This window comes from Coturnix japonica, chromosome 13 (assembly GCF_054131305.1).
Source record: "Coturnix japonica strain WE chromosome 13, WE-NBRP24, whole genome shotgun sequence".
Lineage (NCBI taxonomy): Eukaryota > Metazoa > Chordata > Aves > Galliformes > Phasianidae > Coturnix > Coturnix japonica.
The window spans coordinates 929,842-950,930 of NC_140675.1; the positions used below are offsets into that span (position 1 = coordinate 929,842).

The following is a 21,089-nucleotide window of genomic DNA, read 5'->3' on the forward strand; positions in this document are numbered from 1 at the left end:
ATAGAAGTGAGAGTTGAACAGCAGAAGTCTGAAGTTACGCTCCATATTTCTCATCACTCAAGAGAATATTTGAGTATATTAATTCCTTTGGCTATGTTAGAGCTCATAATGAGGTCAGCTGATGTTCTTTAAATGCTCGGAGTCTAGCAATGTGGGGAAGTGGACTGCTATTTGCTGTTGAGCTTTAGGCTAAGAAGCCTGATTTTAGAGGACTGTGGACTTCCCCTTTCCCTTCCTCTCTCCTCCCCTTCTCCCTGGACTGATCCCGCATGGTTTGAGAATGAGTTCAGAGCAAGGTAAATGAGGAATAGCCATGTGAAAACCTGTTGTTTACTGCACTCTAAAAGACACTTAGTCAAAAGACAAGTGTGTGTTCCATGCTTAAGATTACAGGAGATCCTAGAAACAACTCAGCTGTTCAAACCTGTAGTCTGGCTGAATATTTTATTGTCAGTTTTGGTCAGGAGGAGATGCTTGAGTAAGACAAATAAAAGGTCATGGGTAAGTTGGTCCTTCTTGTGATATACTTCTAGGCTTTCATCAGGGAAAAGCTTAATTAGTCCAAATAATTATTGCAGAAACCACACCAAGAGCATGAGAGTGAAATTTCAAATTTCTTGATGTGATGGTAAACTTTACCTGGTTCTGCCATTCCCCAAATGTTTGTTTCCTTATGACAAGAAGAACTTTGCAAAAGTAATTTTTTTTTCAGTCTTGTGTGCAACACAAAAAGAGGTAAATTCTAGGAGGCCACCTGAAATGTTTTTTCCATCTGGAAAGATCCATTTAAGAGCACCCATGGACCTGGTTATGAACAAGTTTTCTTCTTTGCAAAGGCTGTTGCTTAATTAGCAGATACTGTACCTGGGAGAGGAAGAGGGAAGTAACTTGTTTTGGAAGTCCTGATGCTATTCAAGCATTCAAGGCCAGGCTGGATGGGGCTTTGTGCAATCTGGTGTAGAGGGAAGCATCCCTGCCTAGAGCAGGGGGTTTGGAACTGGGTGATCACAAAGGTCCCTTCCAACCTAAACCTTTCTCTGATTCCTTTGATGATTCTATTTCTCAGCTGCTGGTGTGAGATCTCCAACCTGTCCCCATTGTCTTTCAGTGTGGCAGATGAAGCTGGTGAAAGATCTGCAGTCCCTGGAATTCCCTGAGAAGGGAACTGTCACCTTTTCGGTGGAGGTGTCCCATGAGGATGTGGAAGGGACTTGGCAGAAGGACGGCGTGCGGCTGAAGCCTGCACCAAATATCACGATGGGTGTCCAGGGGAAGAAACATTCCTTGACACTTTCACGGTTACTTAGATTTACCTATGCCCGTGACAGGGGAAGCCACCCCACGGCCCCCCCCCCGGGGCCCGGAACGGAGGGGGAAAAGGGGAGTGGGATAAAACAGCGACAATCTAAGGAGGAAAAACTTATTTTACTAAATATGATATCGAAATACAAGATAACACAATATAATATAATTAAGGCTAACAAATCGAACGAAACAGAGAGAGAGAGAGAGAGTCCCCGAAAACCGAGAGGCCTACTGTGAACTCTAGGCGACACGGCTGGAACGCTTCCCACTCTCCGAGAAGTTCGAGAGAAGAAGGAGGGCACTTCAGCCTGGGAACGAGATTATACAGCGTCCTGGTCCCGTGACTTATTGTTACTCCCGTTGTTCTCTGGGATATGTAGTCTTCTTCTGTGGACTGCACATTCAACAGAAGTATCTATACTTGACATGATGTTATGATGTGGAATACTGATAGCAAAATTACAAAATTACAAAACCATGACATTTGTGACCCTTGAAGATGCAGGACTCATTTCCTTTAAAGCAGAAGGCATCAATTCATCGGGGAGGCTCACTGTGACAGGTATTGGTTGGTGCAAGGTGTCATTATCTGCTCCTGTCCCAGATGACTTGAACAGCAGAACCAGCTTTCCTTCCAGCTGCAAAGAATGTTATACACTGGGCCATTGCCACCAGAGTATCCCTCAGATATCAAGAGGATTGTTGGAACGTTATTGTCCCTAGCACAAGTAATGATAATGTGCTCAAAACAATAGGTTTTTTTGTTGTTAATTACAAGTTCTAGTACGCTTGGAGAGTAGGCACTGCCTTTCATTATTCCTTATGCCAGATGCTCCTAGAGACCTCATTCCCAACTAAATCCACATCCTTCTTTCTCCTTCTCAGAATTGCCTGTGAAAATCAGCAAACCATTGGCAGACATTAGCGTCACTCAGAAGGACAAGGTCACATTTGAGTGTGAGCTGTGCAGGCCCAAGGTAGACGTCAAGTGGTTCAAGGTATGGCATGTAATGGTATTTTCCTTTCTGACTTCTCTGGAAATGAATGAGAGCCTTTAATTTCACTTCCAAGGGATGCGAGTCTGAGATTTTGCTTGATAGCTTTTGCATTGCTCTCTTTTCTTTGTGCTCTTTTACTTGCCCAGATCAGCACTCTTTGTTATTATGTCCTGAGTTCATTTATCAAGTTTAAATTGAAGTTTGTTTTGGGTTTATTGTGAACTCCTGAGGTCTTGCTGCACAAAATATTGTTGGTTGGAGCACAGTCTTGAGCTTCAACTCTAACACAGAAATTCTCAGCCAGGATTTTGTAGCCTTGTTGTGAACTGGGTTTTAGGGTGAAATCTGAGTTTTCTTTGCACCTGACAGTGTGAGAATTTGCTCTGGCACTTTGTGTGCCTCCCCGGTGCTTAGATGTTCCTTCCCTTACTTGAGGATAACGTCATTTATTCAAGGTGATGTCCAAACAGGCTTGTTAACAGTTCTCCGCAGTGCTTTAAGCTGTCATAGGTCAGCCAGAATTTATGCAAGTTCTATAGCCATTCCTACATGTTGAAAACACTGCACTGTGCTTAAGCTTCAGCATATGTTCCAGTAAGCACAGTTCCATTAATTCTAGGGGAGTGGGTGAATTAAGCATAGATCTGAAAGCTCCCTTTGCTCAGTGCAGAGATGGAAGGACTCATGGAGATCTGACTTGATATTTTCCTTTCTAGGATGGGAAGGAGCTCCATCAAAGTAAAAGAAGTGGGCATTACTTCCCAGGGAAATAAGGGAAGTCTTATTATTCACTAGTGTGAATTTGAAGATCAGGGAACATACACGTGCCAAGCAGCCTAAGAGAAGACATCAGCTACCCTAAAGGTTCATGGTATGTTTAACTGAAAGAGCAAATAAATCCTATTGTGGTATTTTGCACCACAGGAAGAAATGCTTCATGGGCAGTTTGGGCATTTCTTGGTTAGTCCTTTTGGATACCTTTCTCTTTCTTCTTTATGCTCAAGACATATTTTCCCTCCATGTGTTGCATTGGTTAAGCCCCAGTTTGTAGCTCATCGGCGGGCTCTGAAGCATCAGAATGGTTACTAAACACACAGGTCTGCTGTGCCCTGGTAGATTCCATCTTCCCAAGGGACGTCTGAAAGGATGCTTTTTTTCTGATTTCCTACTAGCTGCTGTCCTCATGTGGCCACTTGAGTTCAGTGTTAGCATGAACATGAACATCTGTCCTGTCCCATGACTTTGGTGAACTCTCATTTTCTCTCTCATTCTGCAACCAGGTTGGGTTGCTGTTTCAGTACTGGCTGTTTTATACAGGAACTCTGCTCCTGAGGTTAATCTAAGTTGTATCCAGGCCCTTCAGAAGGAAAGGGAAATAGCAGCACAGAAATATGGTCTGATTCTGACATAAATAAATGCAGACCTGGAGAGTTAAAAGGGATTGTGTGATGTTCAAGGGACTTTGAAGCAAAGATGTCCCCTAGGTAAGATTTGTGGCTGACATTCCCCATACATTGTTTGTGGGCACACAAGCTAAGGAGAGACTAGTGATGAGCATGCAGAGAAGCCAATGGTTCAGACAGGTTTGTAGTGACACAACATTGTAGAGTTCTGTCTAGTTCTCCTTGGCATAGTTTGAAAAATGAAGATGAGGAGATTGGTGGTAACCAATATGGCTTCATCAAGGTCAAGCCATGTCTGACAAACTTGGTGGCCTTTCATGATGGAGTAACAGCATCAGTGGATAATGGGAGAGCAACTGACATCATCTACATGGACCTGTGCAGAGCATTTGATCCCGTCCTGCATGACATCCTGGTCACCGAACTGGAGAAAAATGGTTTTGATGGATGGACCAGTTGCAAGATAGGGAACTGTCTGGATGGTCACACTCAGAGAGCAGCAGTCAATAGCTCAGTGTCCAGGTGGAGGGTGGTGTTGGGACCAGTGTTATTTAACATTTTTGTAGGCAACATGGAGAGTGGAATCAAATGAACCCTCAGCAAGTTTGCAGATGACACCAAGCTGAGCGGTGTTGTTGATGTGCTAGAGGGAAGGGATGCTACCCAGAGGGACCTGGGTGGGCCCTTGGCAGCCTCATGAACTTGATTGTGGCCAAGTACAAGGCCCTGCACCTGGGTCAGGGCAATCCCAAGCACAGGCACAGGCTTAGAGGAGAATGATTTGAGAGAAGCCTTGACCCTGAGGAGAAGAGTTGGTGTGGAGGGAGATGTCCCTGCCTATAGCAGGGGGACTGGAACTAAATGACCTTAAAGATTCAGTCAGTTCTATTGTTTTTCTACCCTTAATTTTGCTTGAAAGGTTTTAGAATAAATGAGATTCCATGAAAACTGTTTGCAGGGAGCTCCATTGTAGCTAGTAAGTCTATCTTTAAGTTCAAGGGCAATAATGCATTGACTGTGTTGAAAAGGGAAATGACTCAGGAATGGATGATGGTTTAGAATAAAACATAATCCTACTTATTTTCTATGCGAATATGTGTAAGGAAAAGATGCTGCACTCAGTTCTGGAAATACCCTGACAAATATATTTCTAGTGTTTCACAGCTGGAGATATCAAGATTGTTAAAGCACTGGAAGATGTAGAAGTGAATGAATATGGGAGTGCATCTTTTGTCTGTGAGATTTCACACGATGAGGTTCAGAGCCAGTGGTACAAAGATGACAACAAGCTGAAGGCTGATGACAACATCAGAATGCGGCAAGATGGTAGGGTGTAAGAGGGGGATCTTTCTCCTGAGTGGGGGGTGGGTTGGAGATCAAGCATATAAGACATCTGAAATGAAGTGAAGAGGGTTCAGAAGCGAGTTCCCCTTTTGTTTTGGGACTGAGGTTTAGGTGGAACAAGTGACATGGTGGGATGCTTAGTGTGGGAAGTGTGATGCTATCCCACCATCCCACACTGCCAGGAGCAGGTAGGAAATGAGTGCAGTTATTTCCAACGTGGGGGTGAACAGGGCAGTCAGTTCACCTCTCCAAAGAGGTTTTGTCTGACAGTGAGTGTGATCCTTCTGTATCAGGTACTTTGAAGGTGACGACGGCCACATTTGGTCAGTCCTTGTAGAAGTCATGTTTAGATTACACTTTGGTGGGGATGTGGACGTGGGGGAATGGGTGGTTTCATTGACATGAGAGAACAGGCAGTGATGCTGTGAAACCAGATGGATGATGCTCAGCCTGGCCATGTGCCTCAGAGCTCTTTGCTCAAGGAAGCGAAGTGTAGTTGTGGGTTTGCTCTCAAGAGCACAGTTTGGTAGGGATGAGCTGGCGGTTGGACTAGATGACCTTAGTGGTCTTTTCCAGCCTTAGTGACTCTGTGGTTCTCTGCTTCAGGAAAGAGCTACTCGCTGACTTACACACGTGTCCAAGTCAAGGATGCAGCAGAAATCAAATCTGTAGCAGAAAAGGCAGAATCTCGTGAATCTTCTGCCCATCTTACAGTTAAAGGTAATTATGCTTCTGATGACGATTTTGATTAAATTATCTTATGTTATAAACGAGCTAACATCCTTTGCTTTAATGTCAAGGAAGTTAAACACCACCAGGACCTTTCACAGAAATAAAAACTCCTACCTACCTACCTTTCTGCCCACAAAATATCCAGCTTGTCTTTTGGAATTTACTTTTGCTAAGTAAAACAGATTATTTTCTTAGGAGGTTTATTTTCTACCTTTCGACTTCAGATTTGTGTTTGAACGTTGAGGGATAAAAAACATAGCTTGACTTTTTCTTCATTTTCTCTTGCTGTTTGAAAAGAACACAGGGTTTTTGTTTTTTTTTTTAATATATACAATGTTAAAGTATATATATGATGTTAAGTGTGATAAAGAAAAGGGAGACATTTGAGTTAGCACACTACTCAAGAGTTCAGTCCCCAGCTTTGCCACTGTTACCATTATAAGGGCAAGAACTTCCTGGAAAATGAATTTCTCCTGAGTCATTACATTTGAGCTACAGAGACCTTTACTAGGAGAAAACTTGTTGTTCAGAGCTAAGTTGCTGTATTTAACCAAAGTAATTATCAATGTCCGTGTTTCATTGAACCTCTTTTCCATTTCGTAATGCGAGGAGTTTGATATTGGGATGGGAAGGTCATGGTTTGATTTAGATGTTGGACTGGGAATCAGAAGATCTGGGCTCTTTTCAGATTGTCAATCTTATTGTCTGACTTCTTAACAACATTCTTTTCTTTCTATTATTTTTTAATGATGTTTCAAGGCATTCTGAGCTGATAGGTGTAGTGTTCATGTGCAGTAATGCTGACGTGAGTAAGTAGGGTGATAATGTAAGGGTTTTTTACATTCCTTCTAAATCTCTGCTTTCTCTTGTTCCATCCTTCTTAAAGAGCAATCCATTAATCTAGTAAAGGAGCTGTGTGATGACTATGTGACTGAGCCTGAAGAAGCCAAATTTGAATGCGAGATATCCATTCCTTCTGTGAAACCTCCCAAGTGGTATCTACGTGGGGAAGTCTTACAGGCTGGCAGATACTTGATTATGCAGCAAGAAGGCTCCATCCACCAGCTGACCATACTGAAAACCACCACTGATATGACAAGCACCATTCAGTTCTCAATTGGCAAATCAAAACCCACAGCCAATCTGCTTGTCAGAGGTAACATATCCTGGCTTGGTTTACATCATGAAGATGAAGAATTAATTAACGTACAGCCTTCCTTCTCTGGGGTCTTTGAAATATTGTGTGTGTGTCTGGAGGGTCTGCTCCATTTCCAGTTCAAAGTCGTTGGACACTAAATGAGACAGCTGCATCTCAGTAAAAGATCTGTTTGAATAGTTGTGATGTGCTTACTATTCAGATCTACAGAGCTGAGGTTTTGTCCTTGGCTATAGCAAAGAAGTCAAATCAGGTGAAATTAATTGTATTTCTGAAGTAGACAAGTTTGAGTTTGGTAGCACCTAAATTTGATGCAGTTTGTCATTGATTTCATCTGAAAGAAACTTGCAGGCTTTTTATCTGCTGTTGTCCCCAGCGTAAGAGTCTCCATTCACACCCTAAAGTACTTGTTATATTTTCAACTCACTCTTATTTGAATAAAAGCCTCAACAATTGGGAGCAATTTAATAAGCACAGAACAAGAGCTGGACCTTGCATTTGGTAGATAACATACAGTATTACTTTATAGAAATGTAGTCAGTGGCATTCCCTATAGACAATCGTTTGTTTTATCTTTAGAGTTGTTCAAAGAACCATTGTGAACATGACATTAATTGGAATGGAATACACGCAAGAGACTATCCTCTTCTTCCAATTGTCCTCATCCTTTCTTCTCTTCCACCCCTGCTTTGCAGATTACCATATATAAATCACCAGGAAGTTGAAGGACAAGACAGCTTTGGAACATCATTCTGTCATCCTGTCCTGTGACTTCAGGCCTTCTCCAAAGGTTGTGAAATGGTTCAAGGGCCACACACTCATCAAGCCCTCTGAGAAGTACAAGATCAAGAGGGATAAGCATTCAGCAGAGCTCAAGATTCTGAAGCTGAACCTATTTCACCTCAGATTTCTCTTCTTGGGGTTGATTTCTGCTGTTCTCTCCTGCTAACTTTATAAATGTATAATGTTCACTGAGAAGATTACACAAAGATCATCTAGTCCAACCATTCTACCACATCCCAGTATGATTTATAGTAACAGTGGTAACAGTTCACCTTGTTTCCCCACAGCCCGCAATGTAGAAGTGAAGAAGCACCTGCAGGATGTAGAAATTGAAGAAGAGAGCTCTGCTGTCTTCTCCTGCGAGCTGTCCCATAATGACGAGGACGTGGAATGGTTCCTGAATGGCAACCTCCTTTACACCAACAATTACAATGACATCAAGAACGTTGGCAATTGCTGCACACTGACAATGAAGCAGGTTAAGCCTGAGGATGCTGGCACAGTGACAGTGAAGTCAGACAAGGTGTCAGAAAGCGCACCTGAAGGTGATAGGTGGGTCTGATCACAGCCCTCCTGGATGTAAGAGATGCTAAGGAGCTCCAGTTCTTTCTATTGTGCAGCAGTCCTGCTTCTAAAGCTCACCTCTCTGGGGTGACAAGTCATCAGGGGCTTTCTTCCAGTGGAAGGTTCCATTGCAGCAGATATCAAGGAAGGAGGATGGTTTTGGTGTCCTGCCAAAGCATTCCATTGCTTTTTATCATCATTTTATTTAGCACAAGGAGAGTTACAAGAGCAGTTTCTTTTACTGCTTCAGTAACATGCACTGTCAATGCTGTTGTCTCCAAGGATTTATGACTGCAGGGAGAGATCATTCAGTGTGTGTTTTGCCTCTGGGATGACTAGTGACCAGGCTGTGAGCAACCTGATCTAGCTGTGAATGTCCCTTTTTATTGCAGGGGAGCTGGGCTAGATGGCCTTTAAGGGTCTCTTCCAATTCTAAGGGTACTGTGATTCTAATCTGCTCTCCCCAGCAATTAAGCTCTTTTACTCTATGCGCTCAGAGTTTGAAGGATTTCCTCTTTCTCCTTTCTTTTGCATTTGGTGGAAGTTTATTCCTCAGTATAAACATCTGATGTGTGAAATAGAAGATTGATAAAAGGAGTCAATAAAACAGGAAAATCAAATATGTTCAGCAGCTTATCCTCTTAATCCTGTGGCCTGCTGTATGAGCTCTGCTCCATGTGAGGGCAATGCCAGCTCTCCAGCTTTAGAAGAGCCGCATCCCAATTACTTCATATGATATCAGTCCCATCCAAGGCAATGCAGGCTGTCCCTCCTGTTCCCTGTATTCTCCTACTGATTAGTTCAGAATTCCATAAAGTGCATTCAGTCAACACACATGAAACCGCTTTAGGTTCTATATTGGTGTCGTCAGTGCTGGTAAAGATTTATTTATCCCTCTTTAAAAATCTGAAAGCAACTGGAAATGTATCAACTTCTGTATCACATTGTTCTGTTTTGCCTTTTTAATTGCAGAGAAGCCTGCTGTCTTCATGAAGTCCTTGGATGATGTTTTTGGTGAGGAGCGGGGTGTGATTAAATTGGAATGCGAAGTCTCTAAAGAGAAGGTCAAACCAGTGTGGAAAAAGGACGGTGTTGTGCTCACTTCTGGCAACAAGTATGAGCTGGTACAGTCTGGGAAGACCCTATGTCCCCTTATCCATGACCTCGAGAAGTCAGATGCAGGTTTCTATACCTGTGATATTGGCAGTGATGTTGCCAAATCAAAGGTCGGCATTCAGGGTAAGTACTGTGGAAAGTAAAGGAGTGCTGAAAGCACATTCAGTGTGGTCACTATGTCTTACACCTGTTCCCCCACGAGCCTTAATAGTTTCTACAATAGAAGTGTATTACTGCAATTTAGCACAGTGATGTCTGGAAAATTCCCATTGCTTTTGATGTAAATGTATCGCATTTTGCCATGAAAATCACTAAACACATCAAGAATGTCCTGGAAATGTTTCCTTTCAAACCATCCCTAAAATGGAGAAATGGTTTGAACACCAGTAGGGGTAGATTGGTAACAAATTAGCTAATAGAAACATTTAATTTCTTGTCATAGGCAAAACCCTTTTTCTCACGCAGCATCCTAGAGTTGTCCTCTCTGTTAGGTTTTTCCCTCTCTAGCTCATTGAATCTTCATTCTGCTCCATGGACTGAGCTGCTCTAATTGTAGTTCTTCCAGAGCAAAGCCAAGAGATTCACGTCTCTTTTTTTTTATAGCTTTCTGGTAATTCTGAGTGGAGAATGTCTTAGAGAATACATCAGTAAGGAACACAGCCATGTTTTGCAAATCCTGAGTTAAAACACCAGTACTGCTACTCATGTCAGTCACAAATGCCTTTTCTCCATATAAACCTCATTCTAACCTATCTCTTACCTTCCAGAGCTGAATAGTGGCATTACCAAACGGCTGAAAAACACTGATATCCAGGAGGGAGAAGATTGTACTTTTGAATGCATTCCGTCCCATGAAAGCATTGATGAGTTCAACTGGACACTGAATGGAAGCAGAGTGGAAAGTGGTGGGCGATTTAAAGCTTCTAACGTGGGTCGGAAATATACTCTCATTATCAAAAGTGTGACTCCTACTGACGCTGGGGAAGTCGTTTTTACTGCCCGTGGTCTAACCTCCAAAGCCTCTCTGTCTGTGAAAGGTAATGAGATGGGAGAGATTCTGGGGTCTGATTCCTTCAACTGTCTTCTGATAAGATTGTCGTGAGAGCTAACTCATAATATGGTTAAAGTGAATAGCAACCTTCTACTTGAACCTCGAAGCACTGAGAATTTCTCTTAAAAATAAGTAAAAGGACAAAACATTTTACACAAATGTGAGAACTACCCAAAGCACTGGGGTAGTGTTGGCAATGGTCACCTCACTACAGCTTGTTCCATTAACAGTAAGTCAGGAATGATCTGTTGAGGGAACTGTGGGAGCAAATATCCTCTAAGTATAAGCTGAAGGGATGGCCTTCACATCATCTAGCTGTACAACAAATTCCTATCTAGAACATGTGCATCTGAGAGCATCATCCGAGGCTCCCAGTGTGATGAGTGGAGAGAAGAAAGAGGCAGTTTTCAGACATGGTTCATCATCCTCAATTGGGTAGATTTAAGAGAGAATAAATGCTGCCTGGAATTCTATTGTCTGTACTTTGCAGATTACTGCTGGCTGTAGGATGGCGTCTGTTGCAAGTGCCTCTCTAACTTATCTCCAGCAGGTAGATGCATGTATTTTGAGAGAGGCCTCCTACCCTAAGTGTATGTTACTCAAAAAGCAATGTTTTCTTCCAGGAAAACCTACTGAGGTTTCAAAACAGCTGGAGGATAAGACAGCAGCAGCAGGGCAGGAAATCAGCCTGAGCTGTGAGCTGTCAAAACCGGATTTGAACATCAGGTGGTGCAAGGATGGCAAAGCAATCAGAAAAAGCCAGAAGTACGACTTGCAGCAGGAGGGAACTGGGGCCATTCTGATTATCCATGACTCTACTGCCAAGGACAGTGGGGAGTACCCCTGTGAGACAGAGGACTCCATAACAAAAGCCAGGGTCACTGTGCAAGGTGAGTTGAAAAGCACACTGGGGATGGCATGTAGAGAAGTCGAGGTAAATATCTGCAGCCTGTGGGTGATGTTTTTCTCTTCTGTTTCCTTGAGCAGGATCAATTCTTAGTTTTCAGAAAATATGATGGATTAAAATCTTTTCCTTAAAATAATCTGGAAACTGAATGATTCTCCAGTGTGATGTGGATCTGGGCAGCCTGGTCTGGTGGTTGGTGACCCCTTGGAGGGGGTTTGAAACTAGATGATCTTTGAGGTCCTTTTCTACTCAGGCCACTCTATGATTCTGTGATCATTCTATGATTCTATGATCTTGGGTGTTAGTGAGCCAGGAAAAGATGGCAATCTGAATTAGTCTATATTGAATATGTGTAATCAAAACTATATGCAGTTTATCAGATGAGATCCTACCAGCGCATGTATAATGGTATTGAACTTTGCAGATATCTACTGGAATTATCAAACCTATGTAAATGGGTGGACTCTGTGGTCTTCTTAGACTCTTTGCATCTCTATGTGATATTCTGAAATGAGGGCAAAGGAGATTCAGGACACCTCTGTATGCTTGGGACTTGTTGGGGTAACAAATCCCTTTGTCCTACACCCTCATCCTTCTCTTTTTCCTTCCAGAAAAACCTAATTACTTTATCAAGGAACTTTCAGATGTGAAAATTGAAGAAAGTGGAAGTGCACTTTTTACATGTCAGAGCGAGAAAGCCGCATCCTTCGTCATATGGAGGAAAGGCATTGCTGAGCTCAGGCCTGGCAGGAAATACAAGAGGGCACAGAAAGGACGAGACCTGCAGCTGTGCATAAAAAATCTGGAGAAAAGTGACAGTGACGTGTACACCTGTGACATTGGTGATGCCCGGTCCAGAGCCAAGCTGGTTGTACAAGATATGTGTGAGAGCCATATGACTGCGCATCCTGTTTCTCCACTACCAAGACATTATCCTGGTAGAATTTGTACATTTATGGCAGGTCTTTGGGGCTGCAGCTGTCTGGCCTGAATAGCGGTTCACAAGCCATGAACAGAGCAAGCTGCACGGAAAGAAAAAGAACTACCAACTAGAGCAGTGCCATTGAGAACTTTATGTATCATTTAAAAACCAAAAATGCTGATGTACGGTGAGGCTGGTGACCCAGAAATCAGTGTGAACTTTCTATCTCTGACCTTTCTGAGTTACAAATAGTCCTCCAGAGTTCTAGGCAAAAATTCCCTTATGCTGCATTCTGGGTAGTTGTCACGGTTTAAACAAAAATCTACCCGTGTCCGTGACAGGGGGGCCACAGGCAAGCGAGGTGCTAGAAGGAGCTGAACCTCTGTCCCAACTACTTCAGAAGCAGCCTGAACCCCCTCGTACACAGCTAAGATCTCCTTCTCAGTTGGAGTGTAGCACTCCTCAGACCCTTTATATGCTCGACTCCAAAGTCCCGGGGGTTGGCCTTGGGTTTCTCCTAAAGCTCTTTGCCACAAACTCCAAGTGGGACCTTTCTCTCCAGCAGCAGTGTAGAGGATGTTCTTTACATCCTGTCCTGTCCGTACTGGCCCCAAGGCCACGGCACGGGCTATCTCTTGTTTTCTCTGCTCAAAAGCCTGCTGCTGCTCAGGACCCCACGAGAAATTATTCTTCTTCCATGTTACCTGATAGAGGGGGCTCACTATGTGGCTGTAGTTTGGGACATGCATTCTCCAAAAGCCCACTACTCCCAGAAAAGATTGGGTCTCTGTCTTGTTGGTGGGAGGAGACATAGCAGTGATTTTGTCAATCACATCTGCTGGGATGTGTTGATGCCCATCTTGCCATTTTACACCTAAGAACTGGATTTCCTGGGCAGACCCCTTCACCTTGCTGCGCTTAATGGCAAAACCAGCTTGCAAAAGAATTTGGATTATCTGTTTTCTTTTCTTGAAAATCTCTGCTGCTGTATGGCCCCACACGACAATATCATCAATATACTGCAAGTGTTCGGGAGCATTACCCTGTTCCAAGACAGCTTGGATCAACCCATGGCAAATTGTTGGGCTGTGCTTCTACCCTTGAGTTAAACGGTTCCAGGTATACTGAACAGCTCTACAGGAAAAAGTAAACTGTGGCCTTCATTTTGCAGCCAATGGGATGGAAAAGAAGGCATTAGCAATGTCAATGGTGGCATACCACCTAGCTTCTTTTGACTCCAGTTCATACTGGAGTTCTAGCATGTCTGGTACAGCAGAACTCAATGGAGGTTTGATTTCATTTAGGCCACGGTAATCCACCGTCAGCCTCCATTCTTCACTGGCTTTATGCACTGGCCATATGGGGCTGTTAAAAGGCGAGTGAGTTTTGCTAATCACTCCCTGATTCTCTAATTGGCGAATTAGCTTGTGAGTGGGGAGCAATGAGTCCCTGTTGGTGCGGTACTGCCGTCTGTGAACCACTTTGGTGGCAATTGGTACCTCTTGGTCTTTTACCTGGAGCAACCCCACAGCAGAAGGATCTGACAGACCAGGTAAAGCTGACAGCTGCTTAACACCGTTTGTGTTAACAGCAGCTATCCCAAAGGCCCATCGATACCCCTTGGGATCCTTAAAATATCCCATCCTAAGGTAATCGATTCCCAGTATACATGGAGCCTCTGGACCAGTCACAATAGGTTGTTTTTGCCAGTTTTTACCAGTGAGGCTTATTTCGGCCTCCAACATAGTCATAGTTCTTGTAAACCCCCAGTTACTCCATGGATATATATTGGTTGTGTCCCTTGGTGACTTGAGGGCATTAGGGTGCATTGTGCACCAATGTCCACCAAGGCTTTATATTTCTGGACAGCACCAAACTCAGTCTGGAGGCTGTCGTAGTTGGACTGAAGAGTGTTGTACCCGAACCGGAGGACGTTATGCTCGGACTGGAGAGTGTCGAGTTTGGATTGGATACTCTCATTCTCAGCCCTGAGACTCTCTCTCTCAACCTCAAAATCTTCCCTCTCAGGAATGGTATTGAATAAGGCCTGATAAGCATTAGCTAGGCCCCAAGTCATTTGTGCCTCCTTAGATCTGCCTGAGCCACAACATTCCTGTCTCAAATATGCAGTCAAACTCTCAGGATTCTTTAAGTGTTCAGGAGTAAAGCTCCATGACACTAAAGATGTCTGTCCTCTAAAAGTCTCTCCAAAGTTTCTCCACACTCCCTGCCACTCAGTATTCTCTGACTCTAAGGAAGACTTCCTCCTGATGTTATAAATCCAGATACCGAGTGAGATCACTACAACAACCAACAGCAAATTGAGGGAGATTAATACGATTGACAGTGTGGTCCACTGGGACAATTGGTCAGTCGAAGACTGCTTAAAAGATGCAAAGAAAAAAGGAAAAGCACGCTCAAAAACCACCATATCCATACTATTGGTTGCATTAGTTGCTCCCTCTGGAGCTGCATGCAAATACCAAATAAGTGTTGCTAACCATGCTTTCAATCTATTATACATTCCTATAACTTCATAGGAAAAATAGGCTAGCTTAAACATGGTCCAATATGTTTGGAGCATCGTAAAAGAGGAACTAATGAAATGCAGTACCTTATAATGCACACTTAGTAGAGGGAACATTTATTTATTTTTTTTTTTTCAATAGAGAGGGAAAAAAAGTGAAAAAAAAAAACCAAAGCTCAGCAGTGTTTATAAAATAAACCGGAGTATTGGCAGTCCGCCTGGACTTTCAAGGTCAAGCTCACAGGTGCAGAATCGCAAACCTAAGATAGCTCCTTAACAGGAGTGATACTGATAGCAAAATTACAAAATTATTAAACCATGACACCCTGGTATATTTTTTTTATTAAATATTTTCCTTTTTTTTTTTCCTTAAATATTTTCCTTTTTACTATTTAAATGTTATGGGCACATCTTATAGAAACACAAGGCTGTTTACAAAGAAGTGCATGCTGTGTTGCTGTATGATGAGCAAGATACATCTATTCTTCATCTAGCAGGAATAGTTGCTGAGCCTTAAGAACAGTTTCAGAAAGCTTTGGGAATTTGGGCGTTTTCCTTGTTTCTGCAACACAAAATGAAAATTTACGCTGTATACAAAGAAAAGGGGAGTCCGAACTTGTACGTTAAATTTGAAGGAGATCAATCTGGGGTAATATTTAAAAAAACAAAAAAAAAAAAAGAAAAGGGGGAGTGTGGTCATCAAATACTATAAAATATATTAGCTGTTACTAGAATGCCACTTATCTTCCCCCCATACGAATCACTGTCATGTTGTATGTGAATTTGTGAGGTGGGTTTTGAAGCTGAAATTAAAAACTTCTTGTATGGCTGTCTTCATAGTGGCTATCCAGACTATCTGTAGAAATAACAGCTATTATGTAGTCAGCTATTCACCAGTTTTAACTGATTATAAATTATGTTTCAGGGTGGAGAACATAGCATAGTGCCTGACACCTGTGTTGATCCTGAGGGCATTCTTGATTCTGTGCATTATGATGTCATGGATATTAAAGAGCAAGCTGAGGCAGCACATAGTTCCATTGTATCCCTGGAGGACCCGAAGGAAGATATTGGCTGGTTTGAAAAGCAGCTGGAGAAAACTAACTTTGAACTGATGGAGACCAAAGAAGAGCTAACAGAGAAAAACACCAAACTACTTAAAACTGAAGAAGAGCTGATGCAGAAGAACAAAGGTGAGTTATGCGATGTGAAAGGTAGAAGACAGAAATAGTTCATTAATCTAAAAGAGAAATAACCAGTTTGAGTAGGAATTAGAGGAGATGTTCTACCTTTGGAACCATAGCCTGTAGATAAGTGATAGTTTGTTCCTTGTGTATATTCAGGTTCAGCAATTCCATGGTTTTTTAATTTCTCTTAACTCCATTGTGTATTTTCTTTGAAACCTGTAGACATAAATCAGCTTTTTAGACATCATGAGATGTCTAATACCGATATCTTAATGTCCTGTTTTTATAATTGAATGCTTATTTATTATTTGATTTACAGTGGAATAGTTACCACTAGCAAATACTTCCCTACTATTAGCAAAAGTGTTTAAAGTGTTCACTTTTGTGACATCAATTGTTCTTTCCAAAAGAATCATGGCTGAAACTTGTCTTATTTTCCCAGGATTTTGTGAAAAGTGAGAACACGAAAAATACAAAATCTGTCATGGCTTTTAATTCACCCTCTGCAAGTGACGAGAAAATGGTTGGTTTTTGTTCTAGTTTTGAAGCTAGCTTGGGACTTCCTGTAATTGTGTGGTCACACGAAAGAAGCAGTGTCTTATCCTTATGTGTATACCTGAATGGGAATCTTACATGCTTATGAGCTCTTCCTATTAAATTCCATAAGCTAACCAAAGGGCAAGTCAGTCTGTCCCCAGAGCGTGTAATGGCTGTACTGTGTAATGATTTGGAGGGAAGGATATTGCACACTGAATAGTTGGGAAGAGAAGCTTTAGTGTATTATCGTGTGCTTTTGTAAGTGAAGCCCTTGTATTAAACTAAGGTTCATATCATTAATATGCATGGCAGTTATTAAAAACAGATGTTCACATGTCATAGCAGTATCCTTGGCATGGTCAGAGTATGAGTAGTAGATTTTTCCCATTTGTTGTCTTCTGTTTTGTATGTTTGTTTATTTTATGTAATTAGAACAGCTTATGTAAGAAACAACTCCACAGCTTGGGAGCTACTTTTAAAGAAACTACTGCCTTATTAAGAAACTTTAAGAAACGTATGCCTTGAAATAGCTGAGATTTTGACAACTCCCTAAAGGGTATAAAATTGTCTACATTACTTGCCGTTGTGGTATCATCAGCATAATGAACAGAGGTGTCAGTAGTAAAGCTCAAAATGTCAACTTAAAATAACGTTGAACTAAAATGAAGTTTAAACAATGCTCTTGTTTCACATGTTCACATCTCTGTTGAACAGAAATCCGGAAAAGACTACTTCCTGAGAAAGCGAGTACATGCTTCAAGACTGACTAAAAAGAAGGATGAAACACTGCAAAAAGTTGGAGATTTTATTCAAAGCTCTTCTTCTATTATACACTCTAAAGGTTGGTGTAGAATAAGTTTTATTCCATGTTTTCTAGAAATTGTAGAATGGCTTGTTTCTGCTGTAGGCTATTAATGTATGTGTTCTTAGACTTGTCTGCCATGTTAAGTTGTCCTTTGATTTATGAAGTAAATGCATTTATTCGTCTCTTCAGAGATTCATTATTACATTTGTGAAAACCTACAAGTATACAGAGAAAGTTGGTTCTGTCTTGTGCTTCTGTCAGCACCAAAGTTAGGCCTGTTGTTTAACTCCTGCTGAAGTTTCTGACTTCCAGCGACTTCTGAGCCATGATTGTCTTTCATACTCCATTTTAATGCGTGCTTTAAGCTGCCGTACCTGAACCTATAAACAGTTTCAGCTATAGAAGCAATAAAGAACCTCGATGAACACATACAATTTCTGAGTATTTTCACTTAAATTTTACGTGTCATTTATAAACCAAGTTTGTTACAAAGCTTTTTTTGCATTCATTGATTTAAAGACTCACAAAACCAGTAAGTTGATTGGTTTATGTATCAAAACAAATTTCTTCTAGCCAAGAAGCTGATGTCAGCAGTAAGTTCTCCTAAATCAAACGAACCTGAAAGTCTCGAAGAAGGAGAGACCAAGCCAAAACGATCCAAAAGGAAGCTGTATTCCACTGTCGTTTCTGGCCCTCTAAATATACCTGCTTCTTCGGTAAGCGATTATACTGTAGTCTTGGCTTAAAATAAACTACTAAGGAGTCCAAACAGACTGGAGGTTTCATCTATTTGCAGGGGGAGGTTGAAAGTACTGAGGTATTTCTTTATTCTACCAAGTCATTCTTGTTGGTCTTCCTGCTGTTCTGTTTTATTTTGTCCTCAAAGATCTCTGTGTTTGGCTGGCTTACAGTTTACTAAGTAGGTGATGTAGCAATCACGGAGATGTCTTCTAATTTGGAGTCATAGATAATTTCAGTGTGTCGGAGTGGGATTTTTCTACTACACGCTTTTCTAGAGCACAACTTAGACAGCTTTTTAGGTATGCTTAAACTATGATCTCCTGTCTAAGCCAACTTGCAAAGGATCTGATGTGCCAGTTTCATGACTCTGTCGGCAGCTATTGTGCTAAGAACATTCTTGCTCTGTTGGAACTGCATCTTTTAATTATATTAGAGTCCTTTTTCTGTTCAGCATAGTGATCATTTGCCCATACTGTAATATCCCTCTGAATTTTTTGATGATTTGACGAATGATAGGGGCAGAAACCAAAATGTTTTTGTTTTTTTTTTGTTAGAGGATGAAGAAGATGAGAATTTCTTTTCTCACTGTAGTTCTGAGAACATGGAACTGAACCGAGAACTGAAATTCTGGGCAAGTCATAGCTACAGGGATTGAGGCTAAAAATGTTTTCTGAACGCTTCATGTTTCACAAAACAAGTATTATAATACTCTTTTGAAAACAAGTATTTCAAAATGAAAGCTGCCTTCAGGCTTTCCTCAGATGTGTGTGCTTTTTTAAGATAAACAGGATTTTGTACATTCTCCATATTTGTTCCTTGTGATTAAGCTGCATTAAAATGATCTCGGTATCCCATAGTTTTCTGAATAAAATATAATAAGCAAATGCTATTCTGAAATCCATTTAGGGGAAGAAATATGTTTGCGTGGGTCAAGAAGAGCTTGTCAGTCTTGTGTGAAAAGATGAGTAACTTTTGAAATGTTTTCTTCAGGAATCTGAGGAACAAAAGAAGGAAAGTGATCATCTGATCATCAAGCGACGGCTGAGATCCAGAACAGCTAAAAAACCTTGAAGAAGCATGTTTGTTCCCCTTTCTCAGGACATACTTTTATCGTATTATTAAAACTGGTTGTTAATAAATAGTAACAGTTACTCCTTTGTGTTCTTAAATTTGTATATAGATGTTTGTTGCAGAACGGCGGGAGAAAAGCAGACGACCACACCTGTCATTGACATATGATCAGCTATTCTCGTTTATTCCTTGGCTGCGTGTACCTTTATAATACGGATAATTAGCTCATACATATTCCAAAAGTGGAGCTCATCATTGGTTCCCAATTACATACTATCCCCGAGTATCTTAACAGCTTGTTGTTATCAACTGAAAGCTACTCCCTTGCTGAGTTCCCAGAACCATGGCTAGTTTCTCACCATCCCAGGGCATCCTGTTGTTCTTGCTGTCCTTGCAGGTGTTATGGCTGCTTGCTTAGCTGCACCATGTTTACGACCCTTCTCAGCTAACTAGCTGTAAAAAACACTCTCTACATTTCCCCCGTTTTCTTTTAGGCTGAAAAGGGGTTTGATTTAACGACCGATTAATCATATTTAACAAGCAGTTCAGTTCATTTGTTCAATCAGTTCTCATGTAGTTTTATCCTGCTTCGTAGCTGCTGTTCTGTGAACTTCTCATCTGGATCCATGACGGACGCTCCATAGAATTCTTCTTACAATACTGCCTATAGAATAGCAACACTACTTAAATTAATAACATAACTATTATAACTCAATCAAGGCCTCGATTGACAATACTCTAAAAGTGAAAAAAGAGACAAGTCAAATACAACATAACAACATTACTGTTAAACCCACTAAAAAGAACAAACATGTTTGTACTGCAACCTAAGTTTCTGTAAACTGAAAATAAATCCATGAGGGTCCAATTGTGTTAATCTGTAACTGATCAGGAAAAGTCTTCAATTTTCATATACTCTGATATATTGATTTTAATGACCACTAAAATTTGTGCAATAAATGCTTTTAAGATGCTCATAACCATGCTCTACCGACTGAGTTATCTGGGCTAATAATTGATTAATGATCGTGCAATTTTATGAAGTAACATGTCAAATAGAACCAATTTTAGAGGACAAACGTACTAGAGTATCACTAGGGGCATTATTACTTATTGACCCTTGAGAAACAGCAAGCCATGTTGGTGGAGGATGCGACAGGTAGTGCCAGCAGGGCGTCCCCTGCTTCAAGGTGCACATTTCCTCTCTCACCCATCACAGATTCTCTCCTGCATTCAGGGTCTGAAGGATTTCTTCCAGTTGTACACCATATCCGCATGGCCAGTGCGTGATATAGAGCCCAAGTGGAACACCTGCTTGGAAAACAGAATAAACTATCAAATTTAGTTCTATTAGCGTGCACTTTTGTCTAAAATGATGCATGGTTATATTTCAAAAATCCCAGTTAGTTAGATGTAAGAGAGGTATCTATTCTATGATACAGGGTCATCTCTTTGCCTGGGATTCCTTTCCAGGTTTTGTCTTTGCAAATTAAGAAAAGCTAATTAATAGGCTAATAATATCATAACCAAACAGTACTAAAACATTAAAAGAGCTATTCCTGTAGATTCTAGCATTGATTAGATCAAATCCTGTTTAATACACATCTGATCTATTACTAAAATAGAAGAAGCACACAACATCCTAGCTAATGCCTTAAACTCTAAATCTTGAGACTGCATTGGTAAAACAGAAAATCACACACTATGTCAAACTATTACTAATATTATCTATAACACAGCAAGTTACAAAGCAATATCACTAAGTAAGAAACACACAATTACAATTACTATGAAGGCTGGATGCTATTTTCTGACTTCAGATGAGACCGAAGATATCATGCTGGAACCCACATAGGGCCAGTCCCTGTGGAAATACGAGCATATTCATGACCCCAAGTTGTCAGTGGTAGGGGACAGCCCCAAAGTCCTGTGGCCATATT

General features: G+C 41.3%; 2 protein-coding genes across 2 annotated transcripts; both read left to right on the top strand.

Moving 5' to 3' along the window:
• The first annotated feature begins 9,268 nt into the window (after positions 1 to 9,268).
• Positions 9,269 to 14,577, top strand: LOC146758536 (obscurin-like). Its single transcript, XM_085514872.1, has 4 exons — positions 9,269 to 9,524; positions 10,169 to 10,438; positions 11,076 to 11,342; positions 14,567 to 14,577. The coding sequence occupies exons 1-4, from the start codon at positions 9,275 to 9,277 to the stop codon at positions 14,575 to 14,577; spliced, it is 798 nt and encodes a 265-aa protein (XP_085370998.1). The 5' UTR covers positions 9,269 to 9,274.
• A 1,864-nt stretch (positions 14,578 to 16,441) lies between these two features.
• LOC146758537 (kinesin-like protein KIF20B) lies at positions 16,442 to 19,928 on the top strand. The gene is made up of 4 exons (XM_085514548.1): positions 16,442 to 16,518; positions 17,247 to 17,373; positions 17,911 to 18,053; positions 19,069 to 19,928. The coding sequence occupies exons 1-4, from the start codon at positions 16,480 to 16,482 to the stop codon at positions 19,147 to 19,149; spliced, it is 390 nt and encodes a 129-aa protein (XP_085370674.1). The 5' UTR covers positions 16,442 to 16,479; the 3' UTR covers positions 19,150 to 19,928.
• The last annotated feature ends 1,161 nt before the right edge of the window (positions 19,929 to 21,089 follow it).